We start from the raw sequence: 18,099 nt of genomic DNA on the forward strand, positions 1-18,099 counted from the left end.
AATAGTAGTCCAAGCAATCCCGCTTGAGCTTCTTCCTTTGGTTAGAAGAGAGCTCATACGGAACCACACCGGTAATAAGATAATTGGCAATGTCGGCAAACCATGGCATGTCTAGCATTGAAACTGAGAGGAGTTGTTCATCCGGAAAAGCATCATTTATCTCAAGGCCGTCCAAAGGCCTCCCTTCCTCCTCCAATCGAGACAAATGGTCCGCCACTTGATTTTCACTACCCTTTCTATCAACAATCTCCAAATCAAATTCTTGAAGAAGAAGCACCCATCTCATTAACCTTGCTTTAGAATCTTTCTTCATCATCAAATACCTAAGGGCGGCGTGATCGGTATGAATAATCACTTTGGCCCCCATAAGGTATGGGCGAAACTTTTCCATGGCAAAAACAATGGCAAGCAATTCCTTCTCGGTGACCGTGTAGTTCCTTTGAGCTTCATTCATTGTCTTACTTACGTAGTATATCAGATGGAACATTTTGTTGATTTTTTGGCCCAAGACCGCCCCCACCGCCACATCACTAGCGTCGCACATGAGCTCAAAGGGCAAGCTCCAATTTGGTGCAGTAATGATAGGGGTAGTCGTCAACTTTTGCTTTAGAAGCTCGAAAGCCTCCATACATTTCTCATCGAACACATATTTGGCATCTTTCTCTAGCAATTTACACAACGGGTTAACTACCTTAGAGAAGTCTTTGATGAATCTTTGGTAGAAACCCGTGTGACCAAGAAAACTCCTCACCCCTTTGATAGAAGTAGGGGGAGGGAGCCTTGAGATAACCTCAATTTTCGCCTTATCAACCTCAATCCCTCTTTTTGAAATTTTGTGACCCAACACAATTCCTTCTTCTACCATAAAATGGCATTTCTCCCAATTGAGAACCAAGTTTGTGTCTTCGCATCGGGCCAACACACGATCCAAGTTTTGCAAGCAATCACCAAATGAGTCCCCAACCACACTAAAATCATCCATGAAGACCTCCAAAATGTCCTCCACCATGTCGGTGAAGATTGCCATCATACATCGTTGGAAGGTCGTCGGTGCATTGCATAATCCAAATGGCATTCGAGAGAAGGCGAATGTGCCATAAGGACATGTGAAGGTTGTCTTTTCTTGGTCTTCCGGGGCAATGAGAATTTAGTTATAGCCTGAATACCCATCCAGAAAATAATAGAAAGCCCGGCCCGCAAGACGATCAAGCATTTGGTCCAAGAACGACATTGGGAAATAATCCTTTCTAGTCACCTTGTTCAACTTCCAGTAGTCCATGCATACCCTCCAACCCGTCACCGTACGAGTCAGAATAAGTTCATTATTGTCATTGGTCACCACTGTCATTCCTCCCTTCTTTGGCACACATTGTACCGGAGAAGTCCACAAATTGTCAGAAATTGGATACACCACACCGGCATCAAGCCACTTGATGACTTCCTTTTTAACCACCTCTTGCATGGCCTCATTGAGTCTCCTTTGATGTTCAAGAGACGGCCGAGCATCCTCCTCCAATATTATCTTGTGCATGCAAAACGCGGGGCTAATACCTCGAATATCCGCCAAGGTCCATCCAATCGCCCGCTTGCGCTTTTGAAGAACCGCCAAAGTGGCATCAACCTGCACGTTAGTCAAGCAAGAAGAAAGAATAACCGGCAAAGTGAAATTAGGACCAAGAAATTCATACCTGAGGTGAGGAGGAAGTGGTTTCAACTCCAACACCGGTGGCTCCTCAATAGATGGCTTGGTGGGAGGAGTTTTGCGATTTTCAAGATCAAGAGATAACTTCCTCGGTTCATAAGAATACGAGCCCATGCCATGTAATGCGTTCACACACTCCACCCTTCTAGCATTATCATCAACATCAATGTTCAATAGCACGGCCTCAAGTGGGTCCTCAACATTTGCCATTGCGCTTGTGTCATCCACTATCACCGCCGTGACAATGTCAACAAACGAGCACACCTCGGTTCTATTTGGTTGCCTCATTGATTTGCATACGTGGAACACCACATTTTCATCACCAACACGGAAGGTCAATTCTCCTGCTTCCACATCAACCAAGGCCTTCCCCGTAGCTAGGAAGGGCCTCCCAAGAATAATAGGCACCTCGAAATCCACTTCGCAATCCAAAATTACAAAATTGGCCGGCAATATGAACTTATCAACACGAACAAGGACATCATCAATAATTCCCAAAGGCCGCTTCATTGACCGGTCCGCCATTTGAATCCTCATAGAAGTTGGACGAGGTTGTCCGATTCCCAAGGTCTTGAAGACCGAATATGGCATTAAATTGATACTTGCCCCCAAGTCACAAAGGGCTTTTGCAAAGTCGGCACTTCCAATGGTACATGGGATAGTGAATGCACCGGGATCCTCAAGTTTTGTAGCCATAGAATGCACAATTGCGCTCACTTGATGGGTCATCTTGATTGTCTCATACTCCATTGATCTCTTTTTTGTAACCAAATCTTTCATGAACTTTGCGTATCCCGGCATTTGCTCGAGTGCTTCCACTAAAGGCACGTTGATAGTCAAACTCTTCATCATTTCAATGAATTTCTTAAATTGGTTGTCACCCTTTTGCTTGGCCAACCGTTGAGGATATGGCAGAGGAGGTCTAGGTAAGGGTGCCTTGGCTTTTGGCACCACCGGTTCGGGTATATCAATGACGTGTTCCCTAGACGGGTTCATGGCCTCTTGAGTCTCCTCCTCACCTTCATCAATTTCAATTCTCACATCATCATTTGCACTTGGTTTAACAACATCCTCAACTACCAACGGGATCTTATCATTTTGCAACTCATCTTCATCCACCGTAACTTGGTTTCCTCTTGAGGCATGCACATCACCGCCTCTTCCACTTCGTGTTATCACTGCCATCACATGATTATTGTGCCCACCCTTGGGGTTTACTACCGTATCACTTGGTAGAGCACCCTTTGGGCGAGTATTTAAAGATTGAGAGATTTGGCCTAATTGCACTTCCAAGTTTCGGATAGATGTGTTATGAGAAGCTAATTGGGCCTCGAAATCTTGACTCTTTTTCATCATTTGCTCAAACATGCTCTCTATTCGACCCATGTCATTGCCCGACGAACTCGACCCTTGAGATTGAAATGGAGGCGGGTTATTGGGTTGTTGATACATTGGGGGCCTTTGAAAGCCTTGCCCCCTATTACCTTGTCCACTATTGTTGTTGTTCCAATTGTTGTTCCCGTTCCAATTACCTTGATTCCCCAAATTATTGTTCCCCCAATTGCCTCCTTGATTGTTGTTGTAATTCCAATTGCCACCTTGTTGATTGCCCTAATTACCTTGGGCTCTCCATTGTTGATTCCCTTGATTGCCTCTATTCCCGTGGCAGTTGTTGACATATTGGACTTCCTCACTTTGGTCATCAAAACCTTCGTTCAAATATCTACCACCATCATTGTTATTGTCATATTGTTCACAATTACTTTGAGGTTGGTGTCCCCTTTGCCTCCTTTTCAACATAGCAACCCCTTCCATTGTGTTGACTTGGCGCGGGTTTTGACTTGTTGGAATTGCGCCTTTGCCAATTGATTCATAGTTGTTGTAAGCTCGGCTATAGCTTGACCATGATCGTGCAATTCCTTGTGCAAATGGATGACCGTGGGGTCACCTTGGGGCACGTTTGCTCGGCTTTGCCATGCCGAAGAGGTGTCGGCCATTTCATCCAGTACGTCACATGCCTCTTGGTAAGAAAGTTTCATAAAATTCCCTTCGGCCAATTGGTTCACAATGCATTGATTTGTGGTGTTGATGCCCCGATAAAAGGTTTGTTGAATCATAGCCTCGGTCATGTCATTATTAGGGCACTCTTTCACCATTGTTCTATATCTTTCCCATATCTCATGCAAAGGTTCCGTTGGCTCTTGCTTGAAAGCTAGAATTTCATCCCGAAGAGCTACCATATGACTTGGAGAGAAGAACTTGGCAATAAATTTGTCCGCCAATTCATCCCATGTTGTAATAGAATGATTGGGGAGCCTTTCTAACAAATCCAATGCTTTACCCCGAAGAGAAAACGGGAAAAGCCTCAATCTCAACGCATCCTCGGACACGTTTGTCTGCTTGCTACCACAACATGTATCCACGAACCCCTTCAAGTGCTTGTAGGCGTTTTGGTCGGAGGCACCTGTGAAATAACCTCTTTGCTCGAGCAAGGTCAGCATAACATTTGTGATTTGAAAGTTCCCGCCCGAATTCGGGGAGGAACAATAGCACTAATGTATCCTTGATTTGGTAGAACTCTGGGAGCCACTTTCGGTGGTTGCGGAGGAGGGTCTGGAATGTTGATGTTCTCATTTGCATTTATATTGACATGTCGGCCTCTCCGTGGAAGTTGAGGTAAGACCTCATCTTGTTCTAGATCTTCTACCTCCTCCCCCGCTATCACATTGCTGAGAGGGTCATTTTTATTAAGAGCCATTGTACCTAATTGATCGACACACACCAAGTTAGTAAATAAGAAGGAAAGAGAAGCAAAACACAATACTAGCTGCACAAATAGTCAACAGCGTAAAGTTCCCCGACAACGACGCCAAAAAGTGATCGCAGCGGACTCAACCTGAGGAAGAGTGGGCGCTAATACTTTTACCCAATAGCGGTATCGAGGTCAATTTTCCACAGGGAACTTCAATTTGGAGTTGCGTGTTTGTATAGTCTAGGACTATGTTTTAGCTCCTAATTGATCTTCTAATATTTTTGGTTTGCTTTTGATTAATAGCTATAATTTATCAACTACAATTGTAAAGCTAAGTTATGCTAAAATTATGATTCTAAGTTGTATGCAATATAGAGAAAGGCACTAGGGCTGTGGCATGTACCTAGGTGGTCAACTAACGGGTAGAGATTCCTAATGCAAGAATGATGACTATGGGACTTATGCTATAACCATTGCACTTTTGCACTCACTCTCACACCTCTCGGTAGAGAGAGTGATTTTGCCCAATTGACTCTCTCGAGACCAATTGGGTAGGCCAATTTGCCCAAGCAACTTATGGTTCAAGTTGGGTAATTACTCTCTCGAGGTTTAACCCGTTAATTGGGACTACCATTCTCATGGGTCCATCCCAATTCCTTGTTAGAATTAATCTTGGGGTCATAGACTCTCTTTCTCAAGAAGAGTCAAGACTCACTAAGCTAGACTTAGTGTTTGCAACCACCAAATCTTAATGAAAACATAAGATTAATTCAAATAACAAATACCCAACATCATTCATGCACTAAACAATCACACCCATTAATTACCCACACTAGGGTTGAGCCACAACCCTAGCTAATGGGTTCAGCTAGCCATAATAGGAACAGAAATTGAAGAAATAATAGATGAAATTGACATAACAATTAACTACAATGTTAATCTACTCAAATCCACGTTAATACTAGAAGAGATTGCCCAAAATAGGCTAAAATCATGAAATCCCAAGTTCAGCTGCTCTATGCTCTTAAAACAGATCTAAAAAAAACTACTGCTAAAAAGTAAAATGTTCTATTTATACTACACAGGAAAAATCGGACAAAAATACCCCTGAGGGTCTGGCACGGACCGCGCACAAATGACGCGCGGCCGCATGCACTTCATCCACACGGACCTCACTGATTAGGTGCACGGCCGCGTGGGCTTTTGCCTTGAATGACTGTGTCTCTAATACTCTTAGGCGCGGACAGTGTGAAAAGGGGCACAGACCGCGCAGCTTGACTTGAAGATATTATAGCCTCTGAACTTTCCTGCGCGGCCGCGTGGCAGAATAGTGCGGACCGCGCAGGTTGAACTTGAAGATGTCCAGCTTCTGAACTCTCCTGCGCGACCACGTTACAAAACAGTGTGGACCGCGCAGGTCCTTTTGATCACCCCTTTCAGTTGTCTTTTGACACTTGGCAGATTTCACTCCTTTTTGAGCCGATCTTTAGTATTTGTCATCTTGTCACTCAAACCTGCAATCAAGCGTAACTTGTAAGCATTTTGGGACTAATTTCTGGCAGTTAATGCACAAAGCTTAGGTAAGAATGGGTATAAAACATGTAGAAATCACAGTTATCACCTGCTGTGGAACCACCTGCATCTATTAAAGATGCAGCTCCCCCGGCAAAAGGAACGTTAGTACCGTTGAATAGTACTAGTATGTATAGCTAACACCATCTCAATAGAATGAATAACAATACAAGGAGGAACAATCATGAAATCAATAGGAGCCTCAAATAATACCAAAACATCAAGTTAAGAACCACACAAGTTTTCAAGTAAATTTCCATATTTTTAGGTTGGGAGATCTTTAGTACCGATATACTATCATTCACAATACTACCGTACTTTTATACGGAGTTCGATCACGGCCCGATCGCCTAGGCCGCCTCATTTGAGACATCAACCACAATCACAATTTTAATTACAATTTCAGGCACAATCATCACTATGTGCGCGACATGGCATCCGATCACGGCCCGATTGGCTACACCGTCTCACCCGAGACATTACCTTTTTCTATCAATCATCTCACTTCATACTTCTTTCACATCTTTTCAATTCATAGGCACTAGTGACCACAATTATAATATCATTCTTGGCACTTGGCCGAATTACATATTTTATGCTCCCCTTTTTCACTTTCACTTTCACACATCATTATCATTATCAACAACAAGACTTTTTTGTAATGACCCGGCTGGTCGTTTTGAGCTCTAGCACATCGTTTGGCGGTTTGAGTCCATGAGCAGCTTCACTTCAGGTATTATGACTTGTACGCGTGGTCGGAATTGAATTTCGGAAAGTTTGGAGTTGATTTGGAAAGACAATTCTAAATTCGGAAGCCTTAAGTTGGAGGAATTGACTAAAATGTGATTTTTAAGTAAACAACCTCGAAATTGGGATTTGAAGGTTCTAATAGGTTCGTATGATTTTTGAATTTGGGCGTATGTCCGGATCGGGTTTTGGATGATCCGGAAGCTTTTCAGCGCTTATTGTGGAAATTGGCATTTTGGAAGAATTTCATAAATTTGGGTTGAGGTGTATTTCAATGTTATCGATGTCCATTTAGGATTCCAAGTTTGGGAATAGCTTCGTATAGTGAATCTGGTGTTGGGAGTGCGTCCAGAAGTGGATTCGGAGGTCCACATGTCATTTTGGGGTCATTTGGCAAAATTTAGAAATTTGAAGTTTTTGAAAAGTTTGACCGAAAGTGGACCTTTTGATATCGGGGTTGGATTCCGATTCCGAAAATTTGACTAGGTCCGTAATATCGAATATGACTTGTGTGCAAAATTTGAGGTCAATCAGACGTGATTTGATAAGTTTTGGACATCGAATGTAGGTGTTAGTTTGTATGAGTCCACCAAACAGCACAGTACCTGGTCCTCTACAAGATTTTGCTGAGAATGCTAATAAAATAGTATGTAAATAAGGTAGAGGATTTTTACGTGGAAAAATCCCACACAAGGGGATAAAAAACCCACGACCTGCACCTGTTGGCTTTTAACTTCACTAACTTGTAAAGAACCTATTACAAGCCACTTTACAATGACTCCATTGCAAAGGATTTACTCAACTAACTTGTGGTACTCTTACCACAAGCCACTTTGTGACTTCCTAGTTACAAAGGCTTTTTCTAAATTGTGATGTTCTCACCATAAGCCACTTTGTAACTCTACAATTACAAAGACTTTTACTTATGACTAAATCTAGTCACAACATAAACTCAAGGAGTTTATGGATTTACAAGAAGATTCCTAATCAAACGCTTATAACTAAGTAGTTTAGGAGATACACTAAGTACAATAACAAAGTTACAATTCAACTAGGACAACAACGAGCTATCTTTTAAGAACTGGTCCGTAGTTGCATTCAACTTTGTTCTTCAAGCTTGAGAGGATTGATTTTTCAGTTTTGGCAAGAAGCTTGAATAAGAAACTGAAACCTTCAAGTGATGTTTTGTATAAAACTCATTGTAGGTACATATTAATTACATCACTTGAAACGATGTGAGTACTTTATTTGGTTAGAGAATGGGTGGGCGCTGGAGACAGTGCAGTGCGGCAGAAACAGTACCGTCAGTCACTTCATTTCCAGCTATGTCCAATTGACTTTGTACTGCTATGAGGAAACCACAAGAGTATCAGGTCCTTGTGTGGGTTCCTAGCTTCTGAAGCTGTAGCAGTTCACCTTTAGCTGGAATCCGTTAAAGCTTGCAGTAGTCCAAGTAGGTTAGGTTCCCTATCTGGTTCTTAACAGTAAGTTTGTTAGATCATCAAAACATAAGGCAAGAATATTTAAAATCTATCAATTTCCCCCTTTTTGATGATGACAAACTTAACATTTATAGAGTGAAGTTAGAGCAGTAAGAACCAGTTTAAGTATCAGAGGAACACAGAGTTCCCCCTGAGACTATGCCTTATCGTAACAATAGTTCCCCCATGTGTTCCCCCTGAGTTGATGGCCGTCCGTATTATTTTTCCCCATTTTGGCATCATTAATAAAATAGAATAACAGCACAAAGAAGTCCAGCTAAGCTAACTCATGCCACATATGTGCACACAATCATGATAGAGAATATGACACAAAAAGAGAGTACTGACATAATAAAATGAGGATTGATATTAATAAAGTTTTAATATGCCTCTGCTTTGAAAAAGCGAGAGGCAACATTGGACTTGTTAATGGGAGCAGTAGTTTTTCATTCCAACAACACAAAAAAAAAACATCCGCCAAACCATAAAAAAATATAACAAACATATCCAGAAACTGATCACTGAAGGGGTACTTAGGGGGAACTAGGAGTAAAAAGGCTTGGTAGCTGCAGCAAGTGTTTGGAGAACGAGGTCTATTCGGGCGTTTGCCGACTTTTGCTCATTGAGCAGTTCTGCTTTTAGGTTCTCTACTTGCGCCCTGAGATCAGCATTCTCCTGTGTCAAACGAGCCACTTCATCATTCGACATTGGAACCCCTCGGGCCTGCTGACCTTCCAGGATAGCATTCCTGGCCTTGAACCGACAAATTTCCTCAGCTGCACTGTTCTGGGCATTGATAAGTTGTGAAACAGTTGATGTACTTCCTACCCCCCATACTTTTTCACACACTCGCACTCTTCCAAAGTCGTATGTGAGAAAGTCTGCTTTCGAGTTCCCACTTTGCCCGTCCCTAGTGGGACTTTAAAGAATTTGAACACTGGAGTAAGCAAGAATCCATAAGGAAGGCCATGATTACCGTCTTTGAAGGTGGCAACCTTTTGCATGTGTTTAATCATAATACCAGGTAGGCTCACAGGAGTAAAACCGTCCAGTTACTCCATTAGGAATAGGTTAAACTTATAAGTCACTGACCTCCTTTCAGCTCGAGGCAATAGAACTTTGTTAACCAATTCAAACAGCAGCTGGTAAATAGGGAGTAGTGCTTTCTTATGGATCTGGTCCCCTTTCTGGTTAGCATTGTCTTTTACCACTACATTTCTGAAGTTATACTGACACACATCTCTTACACTGGACACACCAGCTGTAGGAACTTTTAAGATCTCTCCAAGCAATTTTACATCAAAGACGATGTCCACCCCATTGACCAAAGCACAAACATGGTCAGTATCAACTGGAAAGAGGCTAGCAAAGAAAATTTGTACTTCCTCCTCATATACCTTAGGTGCATCAATTTGAAATAGATGCACCCAACGTTGAAACTCGATCGTTTCTAGAATTTGGCACATTCCAGCCATCTCAGAGATTGCTGGGTCAAACGTACGACCCAACAGAACTTTTGGATGCCTCAGGCGCTCAAAGCCAAGGCTGACTTCACTTCTCATTTTCTTCATAGAAATAGGTTCTTCAAAAGATTCAGACCTGCGTTTCCCAGACTTCTCTCCACTGACTTTTCCTTTTCCCTTGGATTTGACTAGGACATCCTCATCAGACATGGAAAACTCACTCACCACCTCTTTCATCTTAGACCTAGATGTTGACCCTTTCTCTAATGAAGTAGGCTTCGTCTTTTTCGAAGATTGTCTAACAAGTGAACCAGGTTCATCTGGAGTTTTCTCTTCCACTTCGACTACAGGGATCGCCTCACCACTTACAGGTACACCATCTTTCACCAACTTTCTTCTTTTCTTCTTACTACTCTTCTTGCTCCTTTGAAGAGCAGAATCGTAGGCCACTTTAACTTGAAGCCTGGTAGTAGGTCGTTTGATTTCAGACTCAGGGGTGGACACAACCCTCCGCTTACTTATGAATGCATCAAGAGACACATTACCCAGGTCTTCTTCATCACTGGATCTCATTTCAGGTGCTTGAATTTCCAGGGGCACAATATCGAATGCAGGAATAGCACTTTCCTGGGGATGAGAGCCCTGATCTGGGCCCTCCAGAGAGGGATCAGGTTCCTCATATGATGCCCCAGTAGTATCTTCTATTGCATCCCTTCAATAGCTACAATGGCCCCTTCTTACTCCACACTTTGTGCCTCATTTTTTGAGATGTAATCTCATGTAGTACACAATTAGCAAATACCACAAAAACGGTAACAACATTTTTCTCTTCCTCAACCGGTGCTTCTACCACCATGGAATCGGTGGCAACGATGGCAGAACTCTTTGTGACCTCAGGACTTTGACCTTGTTCTCCATTTAGGGTTTGACAGGTGGGAACATAAGATGACTAGGAGAATGGAGCAGTAGGTTCAAAGGTTTCTGAATTGGGAAGAGGTTGGGAAACCAGGGAAGGGGTGACTGTAGCAACAGGAGTAATAGAGGGTAAGGAAGGCTCAGTGAGAGCGGAAGATTCCATAGATTGATCAGTGGTAGTGGCAACTGAGACAGGGAGATCAGAAGTCATCTCAGCCATTGAAAGAAGTGGTGTGACGATCCTCCTTTTTGGGTGATTTTAGTGTAAGACTTATGGTTAAGAAGAGCAGAAGAGAGGGGTTTTTTAAAGGAGAGGATAATTATGAAGAGAGAGGAATAGGCACCGGTTCTAAAATGGTGGTTGGGCGTGGAGAATTACAACGTTTCAAAGGGAGATGGAACGATTTGAAATGATGAGATGTGACAGCAGGATCTGAAAAGTTGATAACATGGTAGTTGTATTCTGTACCCTTTTTTAAGACATGTATTAAAGGATGTACATAACTACTAACCTTTGGTACAAGAACCAGGTTCTTGACCCTTTTTTTGAAAAGAATCAATCCTCTTTTATCATTCATGCACTACATCTATCGCCTCTATGCTCATCATGTGTGTTTACCTACAACAGTATTGAAGTGAGTTAGGCATGGCCAGAAAACACTTTGAGCCAGTTATTTCTTAAAGGTAAAATCCAGCTAAAGAGGAATCAGGTTCTCAATTTGGCTTCAACAGCCCCAGCTTCACTCTGTTTCTTTCAAACTGTTCCCTACTTAGCGCCTTGGTGAAAATGTCTGCAATTTGATATTCTATGCTGCAAAACTTCATACATATAAGCCCTTTCTCCACATTGTCTCTCAGAAAATGATGCCTCACATCAATATGTTTTGTCCTTTTGTGTTGAACTAGATTCTTGGTCATGTTGAGTGCACTGGTATTGTCACATAGAAAGGGCACACTCTTAGTGAGTACCTTAAAGTCCTCCATTTGCAGCTTGATCCATAGAAGCTAAGCACAACAGGATGCTGCAGCTATATATTCAGCTTCAACTGTTGAAAGAGCCACTGAATTTTGCTTCCTTGTACCCCAAGACATAAGACATGAACCTAAGAAGTGAGCTATTCCAGAAGTGCTTTTCTTGTCCACAAGATAACCTGCATAGTCTACATCAACATACCCAATCAGATTAAAACTATCACCTGATGGATAATACAACACCAGGTCCTGTGTTCCTTTGAGATATCTCAGTATTCTTTTGGCATCCTTCAAGTGAAATTCCTTGGGATTTGATTGAAACCTTGCACACAGCCCCACACTGAAAACAATAACAGGTCGACTGGAAGTGAGATAGAGGAGAGACCCAATAATGCCTTTATACATGGTTTGATTCATAGGAGCTCCAGTTTCATCCATGTCCAGTCGAGTGGCAGTTGCAATGGGAGTGTCTATCACCTTTGATGCTTCCATGTCAAACCTCTTCAAGAGCTCCCTGATGTATTTTTGCTGACAAATGGATATACCCTTTAGGGACTGTTTTACTTGAAGACCCAAGAAGAAGTTTAGTTCCCCCATCGTGCTCATTTCAAATTCACTTCCCATGAGTTTTGCAAATTCTTCACACAAAGAGTTAGCTGTTGCTCCAAAAATGATATTATCAACATAAACCTGAAAAATGAGCAGGTTCCTTCCTCGTTTCTTTAAGAAAAGAGTATTGTCAATTTTCCCTCTCTTAAAACCATTTCAAGGGGAATTTTGACAGTCTTTCATACCAAGCTCGATGAGCCTACTTTATCCCGTACACAACTTTGTCCAGTTTAAACATATATTCAGGGTGCTCATGACATTTAAACCCTGGGGGTTGCTTCACATATACTTCTTCCTTAAGGAGTCCATTCAAAAATGCACTCTTCACATCCATTTGGAACAAGGTGAATTCCATATGAGATGCAAAAGCGATTAGAATCCTAATAGCTTCTATGCGAGCCACTAGAGCAAATGTTTCATCATAGTCAATCCCTTCCTCCTGATTGTAGCCTTGGACCACTAGCTTGGCCTTGTTCCTTGTGGTAATTTCATGTTCATCGAGCTTGTTTCTGAATACCCACCTAGTTCCTATAATGGTTCGATTTGGGGGTCTAGGTACCAGGTGCCACACATTTTTTCTCTCAAACTGATGCAGCTCGTCTTGCATGGCTGTAATCCAATCTGCATCTTTCAAGACTTCTTTGATATTTTTGGGTTCTATCTGGGAGAGAAAGGCTGAGAAGGCAAGTGAATTTCTGGCTCTTGACCTGGTTTGTACTTCGGAATCTAGAGGAGTGATAATGTTGTCTATTGGATTAGAGCTTTGGTGTCTCTAATTAGATGCCTGAGGTTCATTATGAGAGGATGAGGATATGTTTGGCTGATTTTCTTCTATCCTTCTCTCCGGTGCTAGTGGAGTTCCCAGAACTGCATCAACCACTCTTTCTTCAGCTTCAGTGGTTGTGATTGAAGTGTTTGGTTCTATTAAAGATGAGGTAGCATTGTCTTCATTTGGCTCCTTAACTTGACTCATCATATCTGTCTTTCCATTTGTCATATTAATGACTTCACCAGGAACTAGTGCGGGTTCTCCGTCTTGATCTTACTCACCACTCTTCTCAGTTGATGGATAAGATTCATAAAAAATAACATGAACAATTTCCTCAACATATTGAGTCCGCTTATTATATATCTTGTAAACCTTGCTTTGAGAGGAGTAGCCCAGAAATATTCCTTCATCACTCTTGGCATCAAATTCACCAAGCTGATCCTTTCCATTGTTGAGAACATAACATTTGCATCCAAATGTTCTTAGGTGAGTCAACTTGGGTTTCCTTCCATTCAACAGTTCATACGGGGTTTTGTTCAGAAGTGATCTGATCATGCACCTGTTCACCAAGTAGCAGGCGGTATTGACAGCTTCAGCCCAGAAGTTCTTTGAAATTCCTCTGTCGATCAGCATTGTTCTTGCCATTTCCTCCAGAGTTCTTTCTTCCTTTCTACTACTCCATTTTGTTGGGGAGTTCTGGGAGCTGAGAAGTTGTGTGTGATGCTATTTTCATTGCAGAAATCATCAAATTTGACATTGTCAAATTCTGTTCCATGATCTGATCTAATGCATGTGACTCTAGATTCCATCTTCACTTGGATTTTCTTCACAAAGGCCACAAATACCTCAATAGTTTCATCTTTGGTTATGAGAACTAGAGTCCATGTGAATCTAGAGTAGTCATCTACTACCATGAAAATATATCTTTTTCCTCCTCTGCTTTGTACCCTCATAGGTCCACACAGATCCATATGCAGAAGCTCTAGTGGCTTTAAGGTGCTCACATCTCTTTTAGGCTTAAAAAAGGACTTCACTTGTTTTCCTCTAGCACAGGCATCACAGACTTTTTGCATCTTGAATTGTGACATAGGCAGACTATGGACCAGGTATTTCTGAATTAGTTTGTCCAGAAGAGAAAAACTTGCATGCCCAGTCTTCTGCGCCATAGTTCAACTTCATCATCAACAGCTTTCAGATAACTCAGATCACCATTCTGTAAGGACTCGAAGTTAGCGACATAGATGTTCTTATATCATTTGGCCATAAGTACTATTTCACCGGTCACAAGATCAGTGAATGTACATATTTTGGACAAGAATTCTACCTTATTTCCTTTGTCACAGATTTGAAAAACACTCAAGAGACTGTACTTGAGGCCATTTACATAGTACACATTTTCAATAGAATGAGTGAGTGACTTTCCGACTTTTCCAACTCCAAGAATGTACCTTTTTTTGCCATTGCCAAAGGATACACTCCCTCCTTATAGGGCTTTTAGTGAAAGAAAGTCCGTGGCGTTCCCAGTCATTTGTTTTGAACACCCACTATCCATGAACCATTATTGGCCGCTTCCTTTCACTGTTCCCTGCACAAGAGATTAAGAGTTAGTTTTAGGAACCCAAACAAGTTTGGGTCCCTTGTAGTAAGCAAGAGGATGAATAAGAGTTCTCTTAGTCCATGCAGGTAATGTGCAGCTTTTGTGAGTAGAACCTGGTCCCTCGTTTGTAATCACCGTTTTAGCAAACACTTTATTTTTCTGAACTGGTTGATTCTTGGCCTGGACATCTTCCTTGAAGCACCCAGTGTTACCACATCGGGTACACGACCAGTTATCAGAGATAGTGACGTACTTACTGTGAGGGTTGTGAGGAGTTTTCTCCCTTTGGAACCCTACTCCCTGCTTGTTTTTACAATCATTAGTATGCAAGGCAGTGGTAGCATCTGAGGACCAGGTCCACTTTAGTGACTTTTCAAGATCATTCTTTACTTTTTCCAGATTAGTTTGGAGAAGCTCGTTTTTTTTTCAATTTCAGCACACATCCTAAATCTCATAGCTTTCACCTCATTTTTAAGCCTAATGTGTTCCTCACTTGCTATCTCCTTTCCCTTTCCAGAACTTTCAGGTTTTGACTTAGTCCATGGTTTCACTATTGTTTCCCTTAGGTCTGTAACTTCTGCCAACATATCACTCTTTTCTTTTCTAAGGATTTTAATGGTTTTCTTATGGTCAGTAACTACAGCCACTAAGTCATCTCTAGTTTGTTCAGATTCTCCTAATTCTAAGGTCAAAGAGTCCCTATCCTCCACAAGACTATGAAAAGCAGTGATTAAAACATCGACTAAAGACATGAGTTTTTTTTAGAGAATGGGATTTCAGATTTCTCTGAACATCCCTGAAGTTTAACTCTTTGTTGCCATTGTCTTCATCATCATCTGATTGAGACATCAAAGCAAAAGTTGAGTCATATCCAGTCTTTTCGCCTTCAACTGCCATCATGGAACTATCACCAATATCAGGTTCATCTTCAGACTCACTAGATGAATCCCTCAATGGTGCAAGAGCTTGTCTTATCATTTTATCTGCAGATCTTTTTCTCTTGAAGTCCTTGACAGGAACCAGGTTCGTCTTAGCTATTTTCTCATGATGGTTCTTGGAGAATTCTTGCTTCAGGAGAGGACAGTCTTTCATGAAGTGTCCAGGCTTTCCACACTTGTAACAAAGATCCCAGTTTCTTGGTCTGATAGAAATGTCCCTTTTTAGCATTTCTCCATTCCTTTCGACCATCTTCTGAAATATTTTGGTTAGGTAAGCCATGTCACTGTCTTCCTCACTTGAATCATTGTAATCAGCTTTAAGTACCAGGTTCTTTTCCCTTTTTGGTTCTGTTCTTTCACTATTTATCTTTTTCTTCAACTCACGGGTCTTTAAGTTTTCGATCAGCTCTTCTACGGTCATCTCTAGCTTGTTTCTGGGAATGATTTCATCAAGGGAGTGTAACTCATTTATGATGGAAGTGAATCTCGTATGCATATCTTGAATGGATTCATCATCCCTCATTTTGAAGTGTTCATACTCGGCAGTGAGCATGCCAATCTTAGACTGTTTTACTTGTGTAGTTCCCTCATGAACTATTTGTAAAGCTTCCCATATCTCCTTGACAATGTCATAAGTGGAGATTCTATTGTACTCTTTAGGTCCTATTCCATATACTAGAATTTTCTTGGCACAAAAATTCTTCTCCACAACTATCTTGTCTACTTCAGTGTACTCTTTGCTAGTTTTTGCCATTGAAAATGGAAGTTCCTTTAGTACTCTGGTTGGAACATAAGGACCATCACATATGATATACCACAACTCACAATCCTCAGCCATGATAAAATCGTGCATTCTTGCTTTCCACCACCCATAGTATTGTCCATTGAACTTGGGTGGTCGGTATGTAGATTGACCTTCTTCCAGATTTGGTAGGGCGGTCATGAGGATCCTTCCTAGGTGTTAGCCTGATAGAAGAAACCTGCTCTGACCAATTGTTAGTTTGTATGAGTCCACCAAACAGTAGAGTACCCGGTCCTCTACAAGATTCTGCTGAGAATGCTAATAAAACAGTATGTAAATAAGGCAATGGATTTTTACATGGAAAAATCCCACACAAAGGGATCCAAAAACCACGACCTACACCTGTACGCTTTTAACTTCACTAACTTGTAAATAACCTATTACAAGCCACTTTACAATGACTCCATTGCAAAGGATTTACTCAACTAACTTGTGGTACTCTTACGATAAGCCACTTTGTGACTTCCTAGTTACAAAGGTTTTTTCTAACTTGTGATGCTCTCACCATAAGCCACTTTGTAACTCTACAATTACAAAGACTTTTGCTTATAACTAAATCTAGTCACAACATAAACTCAAGGAGTTTATGGATTTAGAAGAGGATTCCTTATCAAACGCTTCTAACTAAGCAGTTTAGGAGATACAATAAGCACAATAACAAAGTTACAATTCAACTAGGACAACAACGAGCTATCTTTTAGGAACTAGTTCGTAGTTGCATTCAACTTTGTTCTTCAAGCTTGAGAGGATTGATTTTTCAGTTTTGGCAAGAAGCTTGAATAAGAAACTGAAACCTTCAAGTGATGTTTTGTATAAAACTCATTGTAGGAACATCTTGATCACATCACTTGAAATGATGTGAGTAATTTATTTGGTTAGAGAATGAGTGGGCGCTGGAGATAGTGCAGTGTGGCAGAAACAGTGCCATCAGTCACTTCATTTCCAGCTGTGTCCAATTGACTTTGTACTGATATGAGGAAACCACAAGAGTATCAGGTCCTTGTGTGGGTTCCTAGCTCCTGAAGCTGTAGCAGTTCACCTTTAGCTGGAATCCGTTAAAGCTTGTAGTAGTCCAAGTAGGTCAGGTTCCCTATCTGGTTCTTAATAGTAAGTTTGTTAGATCATCAAAACATAAGGCTAGAATATTTAAAATTTATCAGTAGGAGTTTGAAGTTCTAAAGTTCATTAAACTTGAATTGGGGTGTGATTCATGATTTTGATGATCTTTGATGTGATTTGAGCCTCGAGCAGGTCCGTGTTATGTTATGGGACTAATATGTGTGATTGGACGAGGCCTCGAGGGCCTCAGGTGTGTTTTGGGGTGGTTTCATGTCATTTCGAGCTGTTTTGCAATAGCTGATGCTGGTGTTTGGTGGTGTTCTTCGAGTTCACGAGGATCCTCTCGCGTTCGGGAAGAAGGATTTGGCTTCTGGGATTTTATTCTTTGCGTTCGCGAAGAAGAAAATTTCTGTTACACGTATCTGATTTCGGAGACTCATATCTCATAATATATAAGGAATTTAGAAATGATCTAAAAATAAAAGTTGTATCCCTTTGTGTCTAGTTTTCATAAAGGTAAACCATTTAGCATTTGGATTTGTGTACAAAAAGTTATGGCTGGTACACTATAGGTTGTTCGGGAAGATGAAGAAGAAATTTGTGTTGAACAGGATGACTTTGACAGCTATATCTCAAAATCTATAAGGAATTGGGAGATGAGCAAAACATGAAAGTTGTAGATCTTGGTGTCTAGTTTTCAAAACATCGAACCATTTCTCAT

At 41.4% G+C, this 18,099-nt stretch overlaps 2 protein-coding genes across 2 annotated transcripts; both read right to left on the reverse strand.

Annotated features, from left to right (window-relative positions):
* Nucleotides 1-11,637: 11,637 nt before the first annotated feature.
* On the reverse strand, nucleotides 11,638-13,210 carry LOC138868646 (uncharacterized mitochondrial protein AtMg00810-like). The gene is made up of 2 exons (XM_070146211.1): nucleotides 12,998-13,210; nucleotides 11,638-12,294 (listed from the first exon to the last, which is right to left on the reverse strand). Exons 1-2 carry the CDS (start codon nucleotides 13,208-13,210, stop codon nucleotides 11,638-11,640), a joined length of 870 nt encoding a protein of 289 aa, XP_070002312.1.
* Nucleotides 13,211-14,526: 1,316 nt separating this feature from the next.
* LOC138868647 (uncharacterized) lies at nucleotides 14,527-16,355 on the reverse strand. Its single transcript, XM_070146212.1, has 4 exons — nucleotides 15,388-16,355; nucleotides 15,044-15,293; nucleotides 14,693-14,879; nucleotides 14,527-14,567 (listed from the first exon to the last, which is right to left on the reverse strand). The coding sequence occupies exons 1-4, from the start codon at nucleotides 16,353-16,355 to the stop codon at nucleotides 14,527-14,529; spliced, it is 1,446 nt and encodes a 481-aa protein (XP_070002313.1).
* Between the last annotated feature and the right edge of the window lie 1,744 nt (nucleotides 16,356-18,099).

Source organism: Nicotiana sylvestris, chromosome 5, assembly GCF_000393655.2.
Source record: "Nicotiana sylvestris chromosome 5, ASM39365v2, whole genome shotgun sequence".
In the NCBI taxonomy this organism is placed as follows: Eukaryota; Viridiplantae; Streptophyta; class Magnoliopsida; order Solanales; family Solanaceae; genus Nicotiana; species Nicotiana sylvestris.

Excerpts from the sequence above, each read along its gene's own strand:
- LOC138868646 (XM_070146211.1), bottom strand. The coding sequence starts at position 13,210 with ATGACAAATGGAAAGACAGATATGATGAGTCAAGTTAAGGAGCCAAAT. Across the intron at positions 12,295-12,997 it reads CCTCTCATAATGAACCTCAG|GTTTATGTTGATAATATCAT; the intron begins GCATCTAATTAG and ends CTCATTTTTCAG.
- LOC138868647 (XM_070146212.1), bottom strand. The coding sequence starts at position 16,355 with ATGGCTGAGGATTGTGAGTTGTGGTATATCATATGTGATGGTCCTTAT. Across the intron at positions 14,880-15,043 it reads ACATTAGGCTTAAAAATGAG|GGAGTAGGGTTCCAAAGGGA; the intron begins GTGAAAGCTATG and ends AAAAACAAGCAG. Across the intron at positions 14,568-14,692 it reads GATTACAAACGAGGGACCAG|GGAACAGTGAAAGGAAGCGG; the intron begins GTTCTACTCACA and ends TCTCTTGTGCAG.